We start from the raw sequence: 20,327 nt of genomic DNA on the forward strand, positions 1-20,327 counted from the left end.
GGTATTGATTTCATGAATGAAGTATTGATTTCATGAATGAACTAAAGGGACCGACTGGAATATAATGCGTTTTACTCATGGGATGTTTTACCACGTGACTATAAGAACAAGTCAATCCAGGACAAAACCAAATGAAAACCTCTAGTTAAGACAAGCTATTCCATTACGTATGACCTCTGTGTGTGTGTGTGTGTGTGTGTGTGTAAATTGAGCATGGCAGTTCGCTACCACAAGACGCAAACAGGCAAACAGACTTCACTCAGCAAAGATACACTGTTTACAGCCCTGTCAGTCCATCACGACACATTGCACACAAACAAAACTCTCTACGGGTGTATGCACTTGTGTGTTTACCGTAGGTGTGCGTGTGTGTGTGTGAACATTTAAAGCAGCCAGTGCTGCATAGGTGTGTTTATCCCTATTCTGACAAGCAAACAACAACATCAACACTGCAGATGCATCAGTTAGGTGAGTATCAGCGCTTCATCCTGCGTTAAAGCATGGCACAAATCAACAGTTTACTTCACAAAACGTCACTAACTTCAAACCCACAGGAAAATGTTATCGCTTCGAGCTCTTTTAAAGCTCAGGAGACTGAATGGACTTTGTCTCAAATGCTTCTCCTACAACTCATCAAGAGAAATAGAAAATAGAAAGAAATACAGCCTCCATTTGCTCTCCATTCAATATCTGAGGTCTTTTGAGTTGAAATGTGTTGTTTTTCTGCCTCAAAATTCCCAAATGCCAAAGCAATTTAATGCTGCAGGACATTTGATGCGTTTCTGTTTTTTTATAAGACGCTGGACTTAATGTGACCGAAGCTGAACATCTGAGTCACAGCAGCGGCCACACACAGACGTGACCCGAGGAAACGCATGTAAACTGCAGCCTCACGCACACGGTTACACGCTTACCATGTACAAGAGACATTAACATGAGCGTGTTTCTCACGTATGACAACTGTGCTGAGAAATACAACTTTCCCTGCTTTAATTAAGACAGAGCTGATGATGATGATACTCAGCTAATGAAAATATGTTCTAACGTTCCCATTAAGTTATTTATGAATGTTTTCGGAATGTTCAAAGTGTACAGGTTTTTTATTAAGTTCAAAAATGTTTTTTGTCGGTTATGCGAATGTTAAGGGAACATTCCATTTTGTAGTTTTGCAAACATTATGGGAATGTTACTTTTGATTGTTCTCTAATAATTCTGAAACAAACAGTAACATTTAAAAAACGTTAGACAAACGTCCAACTAAAAAGTTTCAGAAATAGTGTTTTTGTGCTACAAAATGTTTAGAGATAACTCTAAATGAACATTCTATTAAAATTACTAGAACTTTACTTATCATAATGTGAAGAACGTTCTGAGAACGGTATACACCGTACAACAGACAGCTGAGAATATGAAAATTATATAAATGTTTTGCTTCCAAACAAGATATAATAATGAAATGATTTTCACTTTAAGTTTTTTTATATAACATACAAAGCATAAAACTTTTAAAAAAGAATGCATTTTGCATTTAATATTGTTGACTTTTTGATTAATTGCTTTGGTTTGCTTTGTATAACAGCATCGACTAAATGCATAAATGCAATCACATTTTCAGCAGAAATAACTATATTGTGCTATGCACAGTTATACAGCATACTTATTTTGATCTTAATTTAGTCAGCAATCATGCAATGAAACATTTTCTGAGCCACTTTTACGGTCTCAATCTCTACAATTTTAAAACAAATGTCATTTTTTAAATAAAATTTCCAGCAGAAATAACTATATTGTGATATATACAGTTACACAGCATTAAAATGACATATACTTGGTCAGCATATCTTCTAAATGCCACTTTAACTGTCCCAATCTCTAAAAGATTAAAATAGAACACATTTTTAAAAACATTTTAGCAGAAATAACTATAAACTATAGGACTTTTGGTCCTAATTTCTTTGGTCAGCTATCTTCTGAGACACTTTTATTGTCTTAGACACTAAAAGTTTAAAATAGAACGCAATTTTTAATGACATTCCCAGCAGAAATAACTATATTGTGATGTATACAGTTGTAGAGTGTTATAATTTGGTCCTAATTAATTTAGTCTGCGATCTCACAGTGGAACACACACATCTCCTGCGCCACTTTAACTGTCCCAATCTCTGGCCCTTTCTTTTATTTCTCCTCGTTCTCTCTCCTGCTGCGTCTGACGCCTCAGCTCTCTCGTTTGGGGAGCGCCACTAATAAACCTTGGAGCCTGGACTCCTCGCTGTCTCGCTCAGATCATATACAGTTACACAGCATTAAAATGACATATACTTAGTCAGCAATCTTCTAAATGCCACTTTAACTGTCCCAATCGCTAAAAGATTAAAATAGAACACATTTTTAAAAACATTTTAGCAGAAATAACTATAAACTATAGGACTTTTGGTCCTAATTTCTTTGGTCAGCTATCTTCTGAGACACTTTTATTGTCTTAGACACTAAAAGTTTAAAATAGAACGCAATTTTTAATGACATTCCCAGCAGAAATAACTATATTGTGATGTATACAGTTGTAGAGTGTTATAATTTGGTCCTAATTAATTTAGTCTGCGATCTCACAGTGGAACACACACATCTCCTGCGCCACTTTAACTGTCCCAATCTCTGGCCCTTTCTTTTATTTCTCCTCGTTCTCTCTCCTGCTGCGTCTGACGCCTCAGCTCTCTCGTTTGGGGAGCGCCACTAATAAACCTTGGAGCCTGGACTCCTCGCTGTCTCGCTCAGATCTCTCTGATTTCTTGCCCAGTTCTCTTCTGTTGTCCAAAATGACAAGCAACTTTTTCTTAGTCTCTCTCTCTCTCTGTCTGTCGTTTTCTCGCATTCTGCCCACTGTGACAAGACTGTGCCAGAGAAACACACACACACACACACACACACACACACACACGACAGCAGACACACAGCTGGACCCCAGCTGCCTACAAAGGCTGGGGTTTGGAAATCAATGAAGGCGAATGAAGAAAAAGGGAAAAGAGTTTAAATAAATTGGCACTTGAAAAAAGAAAACGCAAAGAAGCAATAAGAAAGAAAGAGAGAGAGAGAAAACACGCGCAGAGAGACAATAGTCAAGGAAATGAGCTGTAACTGCAGCACTACGTCAAAACCGAAGGTCAAAGACCATCCGTAATCGCTGATAACAAAGATGCGACGTTTTAGATCAGATGACATCTTGCATTAAGATGTCTGAAAACTGATATCATCCAATCACAAACTTGGCTGGAGTTGTGACAAACGAGCAAGTTTTATAACGCAGCACGTCACTATATCCGTATTCCTCCGTTTAAGACATTCCTCTCGCTACTGAGGATGATGCTGTCCAACTGAACAACATCTGCGGCTCTCATGCTCGTTTTGCAAAGCGTTTTCTGAAGCTGGACAGATGAAAGCGCTCGGTCTTGAGTGACACCGGCAAAACACTAAACAAAAGAACGGAAAATGTTTTGCTTCATGTTTTAGGACGGATGCAATCGCCCAGCTAACAAGCATATGCTCTGAGAACATTTTGCTCACATTATAAAAACTTTGTTTTTTTTTAAATGTTTTAAAAAAAAAATCTTGATCATGTGAACATTCCATTGTATCTTTTTAGAACATTGTATCATTTTATAACATTATGAGAATGTTACTTTTGAATGATTTGAACATTCTGAAACAAATAGCAACATTTGGATGTATAATAAAATGTTTTTGTGCTAACGCTTTGAGAACAATTAAAAAGCAGATAATTTGAACAAACATTCTATTCATGTTACTGCAAGAACATTTGTTCATAACTTTGAGATTATTCTATTATTATATATAGTCACAGTTCTGAGAACGTTCCCTGTTAGCTGGACTATCCCACTGTCCACTACACACACACACACACACTCTCTCTCTCTCTCTCTCGTCACAAAAACGCGCACACGCACTCACACAACACACGTGCACATACTGATGATCATTAAACTGAATCTGCACTGTTTAACACTTAATAGTTGAGAAATGTGCTGTTGAGCCATGAAACAAGCAATGAACGCGTCAGAGAACTCTCACTGTGTTTGTTGCGATTGTGTGTTTTCTCATCACAATCACCTGTTCTGCATATGCACACACACACACACTTATTTTTGTTAAAGAACAGAGAGGGAGACACAATGTAAGGCTGCATTACCTACAACATTTTGCATGTCATTGCTCAGTGTATCATTGTGTCATTCTACAGTGACCAACCTCTATGGACTCTTACGTCACACTTGTAAAAACATGTAAATGTCATTGCATTCGATTTTAAAGCAAGTGTCATTTATTGAAAAGACAGATGCACAAAGACACAAATAAAACATTTGACAAAAAAGATGTTTGAACTGCTAAATCAACATATGTTGAAGATGAAGCCAGTCAGTATTGTGGATGCCTCTGATGGACAGCTGTGTCTTGCTGCGTCTTAAGAAATAGTCTGATCAACTAGCAGTTACTGAAGGGGTAATCAATCTTACTTTTCCAATTTCTATGTAAGTGACTTAAAATGTCCAGTCTTAAAAAAAAAAAAAAGAATTACTTGTAAGATTAGTCTATACTCTTAAGTATAAAGGTTCCTTCTGCAGCAATCCCATAAAAGAACAATGTTTGGTTCCCCAAAAGATCCTAAAAGAACCCGTTTTTCTTAGTGCAAAGAACATTCTAATAATCTAAAGAACCTTTTTTTCCACTACAAAGAAACTTTTGTACAATGGAAAAGCTCCATGGAGCCAATAAAGAGTATTTTTAAGAGTGCAACCAGTCGCTGACTTCGTACATCCATTAAAAAACAGCCGATTCAAACACGTTACGACTCAAACGTGGAGAAAAGTGATGCTGCAGCAGCATCTGACTGATAAGATGCCGCTTTGATAGTTTGTCTTTGATAAGCATATTTAAATGACTTATTTGCACGGATCATCTTGTAAACTGACCACTGGTGGAATAAAAAGCCAGCTGGCAACTCCAAACCGTCCTATTTTATGTTACTTTCGCACATCAGCGGCTAATAGAGGAATTAAGGAAGCAAGTTTATTATTGTAGGGTCACGTCTCACATCTCCTATATATATGAACACAGTGTGTTTGTGTGTGAGGTGACACAGAGGGCTTCTGCCCGTTAGCTCTGGCCATCACACACAGGTGCGAGGTCGACAAAAATGACACTTTTGTCGCATCCAAAAGAGCAAGCTCTCGAACCACACATACATGCACTCAAATACACACCGTCCTGCATGCATGTCAAACAAATCACCTTCAATCATGTATAACGATCACTCAGATGGTCCAGCAAAGCACTTTCACACTTCTTCTAAACCACTAACGTATCAGATCTCTGGAACGAGCCATAAGCGCCGGGAACGATCGGCTCGATTGTTCATGGGTATATCTACACACAATCTATTAACAAACGTGAAATGTGAAACTAATTAGTTTGTTGAGTGTGACTTTTGTGGGGTGTACGTATAAAAAGTGAATATTTGAGACCATGAGAAGATGCTCAGAGCTTGAGATGGAGCTCTTTTAGGCCCAAAAGAGCAACTTTTTTTTTCAAGAAAATCATTCAGTTAATTTAGTCTTATTGACTGAGAAGTTAAAAAAAGTCCCATTACTAAAATGCAAATACAAAATAATAGAGATGGGCTGCAGAACTTTTGGATTTGAAGTTAAATCGAAATGCAACTGCAATTTAAATTAAAAAAGTGTTTTAATAATCGAATGCAATTTTGTCCCTTTTTGAAGGACAACACTTTACAACAATCAGAACTGCAGTGAATTTCAGAAAAAAAATAGCATACAGTGAGTGTAGATTTGAATTGTTTTTACAAAATTATATAATTGCATTTATTATTATTATAATGCATAAGTTGCTCAAGTTAACAATACTAACAATCATTATAGCCAGTCACATTAATTTTAAAGCCAGCTGTAATCTTCTTTATATTATTCAATAATATTAAAGTAAGATAAACTCGCTGTTCTACTTATTTAAACGATTTTTTTATTTAGCCTATAAAGAACGCTTAATTTAATTGACAAATACAAATCGAAACGATTTTCTGTCCATCAGTTATAAGACACGAGGATGTGAGGAAGTGCAACACAAAGTGCAGCTGAATGTTGTAAAATTCAATGAAAATGTGATGCTGAGGACTGCAGAAATTATGCAAAGCGGACCGCAAGTTCTGCAAACGTTAAAGCTGACAGTCAAAGCAAGAAAAAAATTAATGTAGGGTACTAATGCATTAAACTAAAGTAATATAATATTCGTGGAATAATAGTTTAGGAGGTGCTGATGTCTGGCTACGGTTGCAAACGTCGCTGATCTAGTTTTTCAAGCGGAATGAATGAGCGCAGAAATAAACGTAGAAACTTCTCAAGGCAGCTCGATCAGTTCACCACTAACCTTGGTTTCTCCGCGGGTTCGCCTGTTTCCTCCGCTTTCCTCGGCTCCTCTCTGCCATGTCTCGGCCGTGTTCGCCCGGTGAGCGCGAGGATGGATCGTGCGGATAAACGAGCGAAGCGTCGCTCTGCAGCAGCGCTCAAACGCGCGTCGCGATCAGCAGCGGCTCTGGTGATGTCATCGGAGGCAGGTCTGGTGTCAGCCCAAACTACAGCGAAGTGTGTTCGAAGAAAGGAGAATTTGCGCACTTAAAAGTGTGTGATTTCCTAAGGTGGGGTTGCTTTTTTATTAAAGATTTAATTTTGCTTATGCATGATTTTTTTCCTAGTCATAAACACCACTGTTACAATGTAGCCTATAGGCCATACTTAATAAACGCGTAGCAATAATATTATGCATGCATTTTATTGTTCCTAATGGGATATAACCAGCTAGTGTGCATCTCGCTGTTCTACTTATTTAAACGATTTTTTTATTTAGCCTATAAAGAACGCTTAATTTAAGTGACAAATACAAATCGAAACGATTTTCTGTCCATCAGTTATAAGACACGAGGATGTGAGGAAGTGCAACACATAAAGTGCAGCTGAATGTTGTAAAATTCAATGAAAATGTGATGCTGAGGACTGCAGAAATGATGCAAAGCGGACCGCAAGTTCTGCAAACTTTAAAGCTGACAGTCAAAGCAAGAAAAAAAATTAATGTAGGGTACTAATGCATTAAACTAAAGTAATATAATATTCGTGGAATAATAGTTTAGGAGGTGCTGATGTCTGGCTACGGTTGCAAACGTCGCTGATCCTAGTTTTTCAAGCGGAATGAATGAGCGCAGAAATAAACTTAGAAACTTCTCAAGGCAGCTCGATCAGTTCACCACTAACCTTGGTTTCTCCGCGGGTTCGCCTGTTTCCTCCGCTTTCCTCGGCTCCTCTCTGCCATGTCTCGGCCGTGTTCGCCCGGTGAGCGCGAGGATGGATCGTGCGGATAAACGAGCGAAGCGTCGCTCTGCAGCAGCGCTCAAACGCGCGTCGCGATCAGCAGCGGCTCTGGTGATGTCATCGGAGGCAGGTCTGGTGTCAGCCCAAACTACAGCGAAGTGTGTTCGAAGAAAGGAGAATTTGCGCACTTAAAAGTGTGTGATTTCCTAAGGTGGGGTTGCTTTTTTATTAAAGATTTAATTTTGCTTATGCATGATTTTTTTCCTAGTCATAAACACCACTGTTACAATGTAGCCTATAGGCCATACTTAATAAACGCGTAGCAATAATATTATGCATGCATTTTATTGTTCCTAATGGGATATAACCAGCTAGTGTGCATGCGAAAAACTTGATCAAATTAAATACATGCATGTAGTTTAATGAAAATGTGATGCTCGTGCTGAGGACTGCAGCAATGATGCAAAGCGCACCGCAAGTTCCTTTGGCTTGCTTAATTAGTTGGGGACGCTTGACTGATTGCACAGATTGGAAGACAGCTGGACTGGATGATGATAATGACATCACTGAATCATCAATAAATTGACTTGAGCTGGAAAAATGACTCTTTGTTATCGTCCTCTTGCATTATTGACAAACTATTGTCCTGTTGACACTGTAAAGCTGTATAAAGCGCTAGGCTATATAAATAAAGGTGACTTGACTCAATGCTTGTTTTTGTATTTATGAAGCGCCAGACGTTAATAGCCAACTCAAATTTTAAGTTTGCATTTATATTTTTGATCGCAATGCATAGACTACACGTAATGCATTACCTTTTAAAAAATATTGGTTGAACGGTGTTTTAATGCGCAGGTAGCCTACGCTACGCGTTTCATTGGGAGCGAATCGCACCTGTTCCCGCCCGTTCTCCTGTTGATCGCTGTAGGAAGTATTGTATTGTCACCTCTTTTGTGCGAGTAATTGAACGGTGATCTGTTTAGCAACTGAAAAAGAAAAACATCAGAAAAACTCAAACACACCGTTCCAGGACCCCTACCTTGGCATTCACACGCAATGTCATGATAATGCCGCGCAATAGGGTGGACCTTGATCCCTAAGCGCTTCGAAATATAGGACTTTTTCTGCTTTAAATGATGTTAATGGTTCAGTAATTCCGTTTTCTATTTAATGACAATCTTACTCGTTAATTATTATTTATATTAATATCATTTTGTTGTCTTGCAGTAGCAAACAGCAGCAGGCTAATACACATTGATCTGAAATAACACGCCATCTGTGATATATTATAATATTTTCTGCTCTTTGAAAACTATCGATTATATTCACGTTGTCTTGATTATGTCTTGTCTCGCGCCAGAAAAAAAAAAGCGCGGCAACGGATTCTGAGGGGAAAACATAACTATCTTAATTGTTGTTTTTACAACAGCGGGCGGATTTCTCCTTTTTGTCTGGAAAAAACATCTTACAGGCATTACAAGAAAACCCACAACACTAAATATTACCACAGGATGACCGAGATTTAAAAGAAAAATGGTTTGTATAGTTTACTTGGATATTTTGCTTAGCATAAACGTCGTAAATTACGTGGCAAGACTTACCCGTGATTTGTACTTTCTTTTATACCAGGTTTTTGCAGTTATTTTAACGTGTTGTGTATACAACTTTACAAAAATGCTGTCGATAAAACATTACAGCGATATCAAAATGTAACACTAGCCTACAGTACTTTAAATTTCCATCGAGAAACATAATGATTAGCTACCATATTCATGTACAATGTTTTTTTTTTTACACAGTACAATAGGCTACTTCAAACTAACAATGTATTATCATGGTATTTTTTTTATAGCGAATCCTGTGCATTTTAAAGGCATTTATCAAATTGCTAAGCTATGTTTAATGTTTTGCAGTTAGGATGCCAGCTGTTTGTTTATACAACCTTACAAAAATACTGTGTTGGTACCACAGTATGCTACAGTAATGATATCAGAGGGTAATAGTGCTTTAATTTCCATTGAGGAACAGAATGATTACCATATTGATGTTCCATGGTATTTACAAGGTACTAACAATGTATGAACCATGGTAATTTTTAGTAGTGAATCCTGTGCATTTAAAAGGCAAAATGCTAAGCTTGTGTTTGTTGTTTCTAATGGACATTTGTCTTTTCAGGGGCATAAAATAGAGGGTTTCAGGTGGAGAAAGCCAAAGAAAAGGAGAAGGGATGAGAGGTCACAGTCCTTTTGTCCATGAGAGGAAAGGAGATGGAATGGGTCATAAACCTACACCCTGCTGTGGATCTTGGATGAGAGGAGTAAAGGTGGACACAAAGAAAAGCCTCATTCACCACTTCACCTCTGCCCCTGCAGATGATAGCAAGAAAGTGTTTTTACATGAACATTATAAACGAGGTACCGTTGTCTTTTTAGGTGCAGACAACGAGTGCAGTTTGCTGTGTGCAATGAGTCTAAAACAGCCAGTAAGTGCAAGAATCTGGGCACCAAATGTTCCCAAACACCTCCGTACTCACTGAGGGACGCCCTAGGGTGGGGTGTCCCGTGGGGTTTCCAAGCGTGCACACGCACGAGTTTGGCAGGGGTTCAGAGAGGGAGCAAAGGGAGGAGTCTTCCTTAACAGCATATTAAACAGGAGTTAATTATATGCCAACCTTTGTGACAAAGAGAATAAAAAGCCTCGACTTGAATGGCGAACCAAGAAAAGAAAAGTCATTATGCTGGTTTCACTTCTTTGCATGTGAAAACCTCAGCGCTTATTTTGCCATTTCCATTTGTATCAGCAACCTCAGCTCAGTAGATTGTGGCTTAAGTCAGGCTGTAGTTCAGAGCGCTGTTAAACCTCTGCACTCTCTCTTTAGAAATCAACTGAATGCTACATTCTGCAGATGTTAATTATAGAACGACTAGTACGTTTCCTATGCATTTGTTCAATGAGAATTGAGTGCATGTGGCAGAAAGGGTTTGCACTGATTGCATCACAAAATAGATATCATTTGTTTTTGTTTAAAGATTTAAAATTTTAAAAAAATAGCAAACTCAATTTTTTTGGGCAAAAAACGCAAACAGTTTGAAAAATGACAACACGCAGAGGAATCATTCATGTTCATAGCACAAACAGTGTGGGGCGGCTTCAATACTTGAGGTAACCCGAAGTATGAGCAAAAGTAAAGGGATCCTTGCCTGAGCAAAAACCACTAATGATGAAGGAGAGATAGTGTGAGATGAGAGATGGCTAACGGTGGTCAAGTCATAAAAACGAGGATGGAAGCAAGGCACAGAGCGAAAGGAAGAAGCAGAGACGATCAGTCAGTTATGTAGCAAATAACAGATGGGAGACAGGGAGAATTGAGTCAGCGGAGTTGGCGATGGTGATGTCGAGGGCAGGTCTTCATTGGATTCATGCCGCACACAGCATTAGATCCGTGGGGCCGAATCAGGGTACCAGGGACCGGGAGCCACAGCATTATAGACTCAAACACACACACTGGCATGTAGTCCAGGGAAATCTTTCTTTTGATCTTATAATCAGGGACAGGGAAAGGGCAAGTATGGAGAGGATTAGCTTTGTCACAGAGATTTCAGTATTAGTGAGCAAAAATGTTCTCTTTGCAACTAAAGGAGGAGGGATCTAATATGCCAGTGTAACATAAACCCTGTGTGTGGCTTTCAAGACCTCACAAAGACCATGAGCTGTAGTTTTGACGCCATCTAGAGGACATTTGACGTGTTTCTGCCTGAAAAAAATAAAGGCGGCGTGGTTAAAGCATTCAAAAAGCACACAAATGCGTCATGCTGTTGTCCGAATATTTTTTTCTATTAAGAGTAGTACATGGATCAGGATTATTATAGTTAAATAAAACGAAAACCATAAAAAAAACTTGCGTTACCTGAAATAAAATAAACTGAAATGAAATAAAACATAAAAATTACTTATTTCAGCTAGTTGCAACATTTCTAATTTTCATATAGTTTAACCTGATTTACTAAAATAACTAAATCTGAAATAAACACTAATAAAAACTAAACATGCTTAAAAAACAAAAACTAATAAAAAGGACTAAACAAAACAAAATAAAACTTCAACTAAAATTAAAATGAAAACAAAAAATCTATAAATAAACACTAATTCAAAATATAATTTAAAACTATAATAGTATCTCAATGATACTAAAATAACAATGACTTGGATATGCACAAAGAAACATAATACAGTACATAATTTTCTTCCATCACAGGCTTTGTTTATTTATAAACTGGTATAATATAGTACTTTTGTACAAAAATGTAGAAAACGGTATGCAAAAATATCACTTCCTTGTAAATAGATGAGATAAATGCTAATATCATAAATCTGTTACTACTTTTGCCAGCAAAAAAGGTTTGAGTGAACTGTGACAGATATAAAAACACACAGAAATGCAAAAACCACAAAATGTTTTTTTTTTCTTTAAAAAAGAGGAAATGATAAAAAGAACATCGTTACATTTTTGCAGCAATATGGAAGCACATGACGTCTAGCTGTCTATGCAAATGATGTCTAGCAAATATCAAGTGTGGACTCGTCTCAGTGTCGGTCGTCTTTGGTATGCCACAGAAAGTGGAAACACTGGGATTTTTAAAGGGTTGCAGCCCTCTATAACACTTAAATGATAAAATGATACTTAAAACGAGTTAGGCACAATGTAGGCAAAGTGTTGAAATAACAGAGGACTTAAAACCAAAAAATAAAATACCTGTACTGTATGTACCTTTCATACTATATGGAACCATTAATTAAAATTAATCTCTTCTCCTCAGCTCAGTGCTGTTGTCAGTGCAATGCATATGCATGCTAGCTTGGGTTACATAGCGCAGCGTAGACTAAAAGAAACTTTACAAAAACCACTCAGTGCCGTTACCCTTTAACGTATCTGTCTGAAAGCAGACTAGTCAAATAATCAGAAAACAAACACTAGAACTTTTAATTAATATTATGACTCAAAGGCTCCTGTCTAGACCTAGAGATAGTTAACGAGGCTTCAAAATACTGTTCTGTAATCTGCCATTATGACAGTTAGTGATAAGTTTTAGTGAGAACACACTTTCTCCTAAGCCCAAAGTATATGCATGTACTCTTTACACTCAGCTTGAGCAAACACCTTCTTTGCACTAATTAGTTGGTCCACAAGGTGGCGACATTGGTTGTTTCACGGTAGAAAAAAAACGAGATGGAAAGACAAACTACTGGAGACGCAACAAGAATATAGACACCTGCTAGTTTAATAGAGAACAAAGATGTTTGTTTTTATTGCTCATAACTTCTGTAGAGAAATAGCACAGACATCGGCAAAAATGAAACTGTCTAGTGCGCATGTGTCAGCCACCTGTGTTTTTGTGCACTATTAAGTGGAGTATACTTTGAAAGGCTATGCATTCTGCTGTACTCATTCATTAAGTGTTCGTATACTTTGGGCTTCATACTGAGTTTATTCATCTGTCAGTGTTTCTATCTGACTGTCCATGTGTCTCATCTGTCGAGTTTTCTCCAACATGTCGTACCTGTGAGGAATCAAAGAGGCCACAATGGTTGAAGGCACTTGAGTCCTGTCTTTACCAATACTTCTAGAGAATGTGCCAACCAGCTTCTTCCTTTACACGTTCGCTCACTTAGTATTTCAGTCTTCTTATGTAGAGTTCACGTGGCTTTTGTGCCAGTCCAAGTCTGTATATGTATCAAAAAGGAGATTTTCTTTATACTATCTTGCCACCATTTACAGTCCAAAGCTCATATTTACATTTTAAACAAGATTTCCATCGTAAACAGTCTCGTAAACAGAATGCCCCTTCAGTAATAGTCATTAGGCCTCTGTGGTAATGTTCAGCAACATATTTTACACAATTACAAAACTATTATGCAAAATCTCTGAGATCCCATGAAGGACACCAGCAGAACCATCAGTACCTGGCGCATGAGCAAGAAAAGGACGTCCAGAGGAACCTTTAGTGTTGTAAGGGCAATAGAGTCTACATGCTCACTTTGGCCCAATTATATGTATAAACACTTTAAGACAATGTGTTCAAATACTTGTTCTCCCCAGCAAGGGACGTCAACATTGAGGTCATGTCCCCGATTGCCATATTGGAAAGGCCACTTGGAAGGGTGATGGAGGTTTGGGGTGTGGTGAGACGGGAGGAGGTCTGAGAGGAGCACTGGTGGTGACCCAGCGATGGGTTTATTGGACTGTAAAATGAAGGTTCTGGGTCATCAATGATGGAAGCAAAGTCAATCTGAGCATTCTCCAAGTCCAGGTTTTCTAAGGCGTTGGACATGGGTGCAGGGTCCGAGTAGGCCATCGAGGTGGGCTTGGTACTAGGGTCTATCCCAGTCAGGTGCTGCTGGGCCAGGCATGGTCCATCCTGAGTCTTCTCCATGTCATGGTGCATGTGTATCTGGCCTGAGCAGTACATGGGTTTGTTGTTATTGGTGAAGTTTTCCGAATGCTGCTGCTGCTGTTGCTGTTGTTGAACCAGTGGGAGACGGACTCCTCTACTGGGACTGGTGGTGGAGTGGACCGGGCTCAGGTGAGTCGGGCTGCCCAGGTAAGCTCCACCTGTCTGCTGGGATAGGCTGTTTTGGCGACTCAGAGGCTTTCGTCCCTGAGGTGGTCGTGGCACCATATCTGGCCTGTAGCAGGATCCCTGCATCCCAGCGGTATGCTCCTTGATGGAACTGGGAACTCGATTTTGCGGTGGGCTCATCAAGTTCTGATTCGGGTAGCCTTGGTAGGAGTTTCCAGGATAAAGGTTCTGGTTAGCTTGTTGATGCCCTCCCATTTCCATGCCACCGGGCTTCCCATCGACTACCCTTTGCTCCTGCTGTTGTTCCCAAAGGAGCGCTTGCTGGGACTGCACATAATTCCTCACCATCATTTCCTTCATCTGATGCATTGGCGTCTGTGACCTACGGCTCTCCGCCAGTGCAAGATTTATCCCTCCACCGCTCGGGAACGATCCCGCCTGGCTCTGCTGTGGAAGACCGACTTGTGTTCCCATCTGGCCGTGATGGAATTCACAGTTCGCATTGGAGGACCTGCCCATGATGCCCTGGCCTGACTGCGGTGGATACGCCTGCATATTCACATCATGCCGATGCTGGTGTAGAGGTTTAGTGTTCTGGCAGGAACTGGCTCCTCCCATGGATGAATGAAACTGCTCTGGTTTTACAGTAACTCTTTGATGGCCAGGGTCAGATGTAGGGTCGTATACACCCTGTTGAGGGTAGTGTTGTCCTTGAATGCCTGCACACTGGTACTGCATATTGGTCTGAGGGCTGTGGAGCTGGTTGGTCTGTCCCCAGGGTCCTGATCCATCACCCTGGCTGGGATAATGTGGACCGGAGGGGCTAAGCTGACAGTTGCTCATGCCAAACTCAGCTTGCTGTAGAAGATTGTTTGCAATGTCAGCCTGACCCATTATCCCGGTGGCACAGATCTCCTCACGCTGGTACGGACCTTGCATTTGAGACTGGTAGACTTGATCCATGCAACTCAGTCCTTCTTGTCCGGGAGACAGTTGACTTGCATTGTGAGGGTGGTTGCATTGTTGAGGTTGCTGGTAGCTCGTGTAGGCTCGGTCTCCACATTGGATCATGTTGCCTTGCTCTCTGCCTTCGGCAGTCCCATGAGGATCCATGGCCATGGCCTCCATCATGACATTTTCAGTGATGCTCGGTGGACGAGACGAGTACATGTGCCTGCTGAGAGCGGCATCAGATCCGCACTGCTGCAGTGCATTGCGGCGACTCATAAGGGACACATTGCTTAAGCTATTAAAGCGTTGCACCTTGGGTAAGCCCTGCGGGTCGGCACCAGAGCATACTGGATCGCTGGCGCGCCTCGTGTTGTTCCCGGGTGCCTGATGTGGATAGATCACTCCCGTGCCGTATTCGGCATTGGCACTGTGCCTCCTCGTGCCACCTTGCTGCAGAAACGGAGGAAGAGGTTGGCCATGGCATTCTCTCAGGAATCTTCCAGGGTTGCCAGGTTGGTCCATGTTGGGTAACGGGGTTGGCGGTGGGCCGCCTGTTGCTGCTGCATATTTAGCCTTCAGACTATACTGCTGCGCAGGAGTCAGACTCGGTAGACCTGGCAATCCCCCGGGGTTCTGGCATGATCCGCCTCTTTGGCTGTTCTGAGGAGACAGTGGGTCGCCGGGAACATCGGTCCCCATTACGGAATGGCAGTGACCCACTTGGGACACGTCGCTGGAGCGTCTGCTTGATAGGTAGGGCGAGACCATAGACGAACGGCGGCTCACTGTGTAGGCAGAGCTGAAGCTGCTGGTGCCGCTACCCCGCCGGTCGTTTGGTGGGCAAGGCATTCCCATTCCGCTAACTCCGCCCAGATCCGGGGCAGAAAGCTCCATTACACGCCGGTTGGAGAGCAAGGGTGAAGGCACACACATGCCCATCATCTCTCCTGTTGCTGAAAGGAGCAGAGAAGGAAGCAGAGTTAGCATGCGAATTATTCAATGGCAGATTTCCAGGAAAAGCATGAAGCTAGAAATCCTAAGATCATGGGATTGATTACTATAAAAGGTAAAGTGTGAACCCTAAATGCATACGATGCCTAATTAATAAATGTACATTTAACCTTAATCTGAAAGCACAGTTCAGATGACCTAGCAAAATCAGTGTTTGTAGTTTTTTAGTCATTTTTGTCTTACAACAAAAGCAACCTACAACTTTTTCTTTATAATAAATGGCAATAATTTCAATCAAGGTTAATTTGACAGTTTGTGTCTTCCGACAAAACTAACCTGCAATTATTTTATAATAATTTGCTGTCAGTGTTTGTACAGTTATTTTGTTTTAGCCACAGTTTTTGTCTTACAACAAAAACATGCATTTTTATAATAAATTAATTGCAATAAATTGTGATCAGTGTTAATTTTTACAGTTTACTGTTCAAGTCAGTTTTTGTCCTTTGACAGAAATAACCTGCAAATGTTTTATAATAAATGCAAAAATTAATTGCAATCAGTGTTTGTAGTTTTTTAGTCATTTTTGTCTTACAACAAAAGCAACCTACAACTTTTTCTTTATACGGGAGACAGTTGACTTGCATTGTGAGGGTGGTTGCATTGTTGAGGTTGCTGGTAGCTCGTGTAGGCTCGGTCTCCACATTGGATCATGTTGCCTTGCTCTCTGCCTTCGGCAGTCCCATGAGGATCCATGGCCATGGCCTCCATCATGACATTTTCAGTGATGCTCGGTGGACGAGACGAGTACATGTGCCTGCTGAGAGCGGCATCAGATCCGCACTGCTGCAGTGCATTGCGGCGACTCATAAGGGACACATTGCTTAAGCTATTAAAGCGTTGCACCTTGGGTAAGCCCTGCGGGTCGGCACCAGAGCATACTGGATCGCTGGCGCGCCTCGTGTTGTTCCCGGGTGCCTGATGTGGATAGATCACTCCCGTGCCGTATTCGGCATTGGCACTGTGCCTCCTCGTGCCACCTTGCTGCAGAAACGGAGGAAGAGGTTGGCCATGGCATTCTCTCAGGAATCTTCCAGGGTTGCCAGGTTGGTCCATGTTGGGTAACGGGGTTGGCGGTGGGCCGCCTGTTGCTGCTGCATATTTAGCCTTCAGACTATACTGCTGCGCAGGAGTCAGACTCGGTAGACCTGGCAATCCCCCGGGGTTCTGGCATGATCCGCCTCTTTGGCTGTTCTGAGGAGACAGTGGGTCGCCGGGAACATCGGTCCCCATTACGGAATGGCAGTGACCCACTTGGGACACGTCGCTGGAGCGTCTGCTTGATAGGTAGGGCGAGACCATAGACGAACGGCGGCTCACTGTGTAGGCAGAGCTGAAGCTGCTGGTGCCGCTACCCCGCCGGTCGTTTGGTGGGCAAGGCATTCCCATTCCGCTAACTCCGCCCAGATCCGGGGCAGAAAGCTCCATTACACGCCGGTTGGAGAGCAAGGGTGAAGGCACACACATGCCCATCATCTCTCCTGTTGCTGAAAGGAGCAGAGAAGGAAGTTAGTATGAGAATTATTCAATGGCAAAAAATTGAATTCTAATTATATTTTATCTATTTGTTGACTTGACTCTCAAACACTTGCATTCTCTATTCATTTTATAATTGCTTGTTTTATTTAAAAAAAGGCCTCTAACACTAGCCTCCTCTATTCTTTTTCTATTGTATCTTCTTGTTTTCTTTTTGTTCTATATATATACAGGGTGCGATTTGTAGGGGGGGGGGGGGGGGCGATGCTTTTGAAAAGTTTTTATGAAATGTTTTTAATACGACGGAAACTGTATTTAACGTGATCACAGTAAATACTGCAACATGACAATACAAACAACAATAAAATCAGAAATGGACTTTAACTGTCAGCGCTCCTCCCGCTTAATAGAGACTGTCTGGGTTTCGTGATCCTGGTTCACACGCCTCAATCCATGCAGGGCTTTACAGAAAGTCAGCGCGCGAGATTTCAGAGTGACAGTATGCGATTAATACACAACGTTTTTGCTCAAAACTCACTCTACTGTGACCTAATGCAGATATTATATATTATAAACGGATGCATAAATGTATTATGAAACAGAACGCAGCTGTTTACCGTCACCGTTATGTGGGAATTATGATCACGCAATATTGACTGATCGACAGAGAATCATCTTTCTGCGAGTCATTAAGAAATTAAGGTTCTATTATATTTAAAGAAATATGAGGTAAATGTGTGAATACATAAGGTGCGCACTTTTGGAGTAAAAGTTTGTATGTTGTTTAGCGAAGCACTGATCAAAAATAAATAGAAGCAAACGCGATTGATTATGTAGGCCTACAGTGTCTCGTTATTCTGATCAAAATATCATTAACTCCCGATTGATTTTGCATTCCTGGCAGAAATGAGAACTATTAGTGTCACTGTAACCAAGTATTATCATAAATAGTGGTCAAATATCGAAGCTATCTAATCTCAATGTCAAATCAGAATATTTATTGTAAAAATGGTTTTGTAACAGCTGCCAAAATAATCCATATATTTGCTGTGATTTGTGATATATTTTAAAAGGAAAATGAGAAAGTTCTTTTTTTTTTTTTCAAAACATCCCCCCCTCTGGTTTGTTCACAAATCACACCCTGTATATATGTGTGTGTATATATATATATAAACCTTGCTATGTTTACTCCGTTAGGCTAACTGAGACTTGTTATAGCACTTGCATATCATTGCTCTTTTGTTGGTTTTGATTGCTTCTATTGTCATCATTTGTAAGTCGCTTTGATAAAAGCGTCTGCTAAATGACTGAATGTAAATGTAATTATTAAATGTAAATTTAACTTTAATCTGAAAGCACAGTTCAGATGGCCTAGTATAATAAATGTTTATTTTTTATGAATAAAAATAACTTTGAAAAAATTAAATGTATAAAAAGAAATAACCTGCACATTAAAAAAAATAAAAATAATTAATGCAACACTAAATTGCAATTAGTGTTTATAGTTTTTTTTGTTTTAGCCACAGTTTTTGTCTTACAACAAAAACAACAAGCATTTTTATAAAAAAAAATTATTGCAATAAATTGTGATCAGTGTTTTTTGATTTGTACAGTTTACTGTTTTTTGTTTGTCCGTTGACAAAAATAACCTGCAAATGTTTTCGAATAAATTAATGCAAAAATAAATGGCAGTCGGTATTTGTAGTGTTTTATTTTTTATTTTTTTAATCCTGCAACTGCAACCTTTTCTTTATAATAAATGAATTGCAATAATTGTGATCAGGGTTAATTTTAGTTTTTTTTTTTACAGTCATAGATTGTATCTTTTGACAAAAATAACCTGCAAATATTTTATAATAAATTGCAATCAGTGTTTGTACAGTTTTTAAGTTATAGTTTTTGTTTTACAACAAAAACAACATGCCATTTTTAATAATAAATTAATTGCAATAATTAGTGTTAATTTGTATTTTTTACTCATAATTTTTGTCCTTTGACAAAAATAATCTGCAAATTTTGTTAAGTCATATTTACTGATTTTAGTCAGTTTTTCTCTCTAATTTTAGTACATGACAATAACATACATGAGCCCAAATGTTCAAATTCACTTGTGTAATTGTATCATTGTGTGCAGATTGTAATATTATGTTGTGCATTTATCTCACATAGCATTAAATTGCTTTAGCATAATTTTGATGCACATTTTTCATCTAATATTTGTTATTGTTGATGAAATCAAAATACCATTTGTCAACAAAAATTTTCACCAGATTGACACTGATTGCAAACAAAGAACAAGAGCTTGATTTGCTTAGTCTTTTACCTGAGAGAGCCGGCAGTTTATTCCCTGCGCTCCGCCCAGGTGGTGTTGGCCGGCGAATTTGCTTCAGTTTGTCGATCTTTAGGCTCTCCAACCTCTTCAAGGCCTGAACGGACATGCACATTCCCCCCGAGCCGCCGCCGGTGTTCCCACTCTCCTCCTGTGTGGTCAGGTCCTCCAGACTCCCCGTCGCATTGAGGTTCATCTCCACACCGCTGTCGTTGTTGTTGGCGCTCCCTAGTGGAGAACGTTCGCTACTACAGGATGACTGGCCGCCAGGGCTTGGCTGGGATTTCTAGAAATGATTCAAGAGTAGTTATTATGCACACTAGGGATGCACGATATTATCGGACCGATATCGGAATCGGCCGATAATGACTTTAAATGTAAATATCGGCATCGGCCCGATATGAAAAATTATGCCGATATGTCTCGTCGATAAGAGAAATACATTAACTCACATGTGCTCAGGGTGTGCTAGCGATTAGATCACGTCAGCAGTGTGGCTCATTCTTGAAGCAAAGTTTTGCCTGAATAGTGATTGGATTCACTGTAGGGCTGCACGATAAATATCGCACGATATTTAATGCGCAGCTCGTCAGTAAA

The 20,327-nt window shown here is 40.0% G+C and overlaps 1 protein-coding gene and 1 long non-coding RNA gene across 2 annotated transcripts in view; one reads left to right on the forward strand and one right to left on the reverse strand.

Annotated features, from left to right (window-relative positions):
* The first annotated feature begins 8,215 nt into the window (after positions 1 to 8,215).
* Positions 8,216 to 10,094, forward strand: LOC107758186 (uncharacterized). The gene is made up of 3 exons (XR_001641995.1): positions 8,216 to 8,533; positions 8,818 to 8,924; positions 9,564 to 10,094. It is a non-coding gene; the product is annotated as an uncharacterized LOC107758186 (long non-coding RNA).
* Positions 10,095 to 11,891: 1,797 nt separating this feature from the next.
* The window catches only part of LOC107758178 (zinc finger protein GLI1-like), a 90,422-nt gene continuing 81,986 nt past the window's right edge, over positions 11,892 to 20,327 (reverse strand). The window contains exons 11-12 of the mRNA XM_016575852.1: positions 19,725 to 20,016; positions 11,892 to 15,870 (exon numbers count right to left, since the gene is read on the reverse strand). Of these exons, the coding sequence (XP_016431338.1) occupies positions 13,451 to 15,870; positions 19,725 to 20,016 (2,712 nt within the window). The 3' untranslated portion in view covers positions 11,892 to 13,450. The remainder of the gene's footprint in view (positions 15,871 to 19,724; positions 20,017 to 20,327) is intronic.

Source organism: Sinocyclocheilus rhinocerous, unplaced genomic scaffold, assembly GCF_001515625.1.
Source record: "Sinocyclocheilus rhinocerous isolate Xijiao unplaced genomic scaffold, SAMN03320098_v1.1 scaffold203, whole genome shotgun sequence".
Lineage (NCBI taxonomy): Eukaryota > Metazoa > Chordata > Actinopteri > Cypriniformes > Cyprinidae > Sinocyclocheilus > Sinocyclocheilus rhinocerous.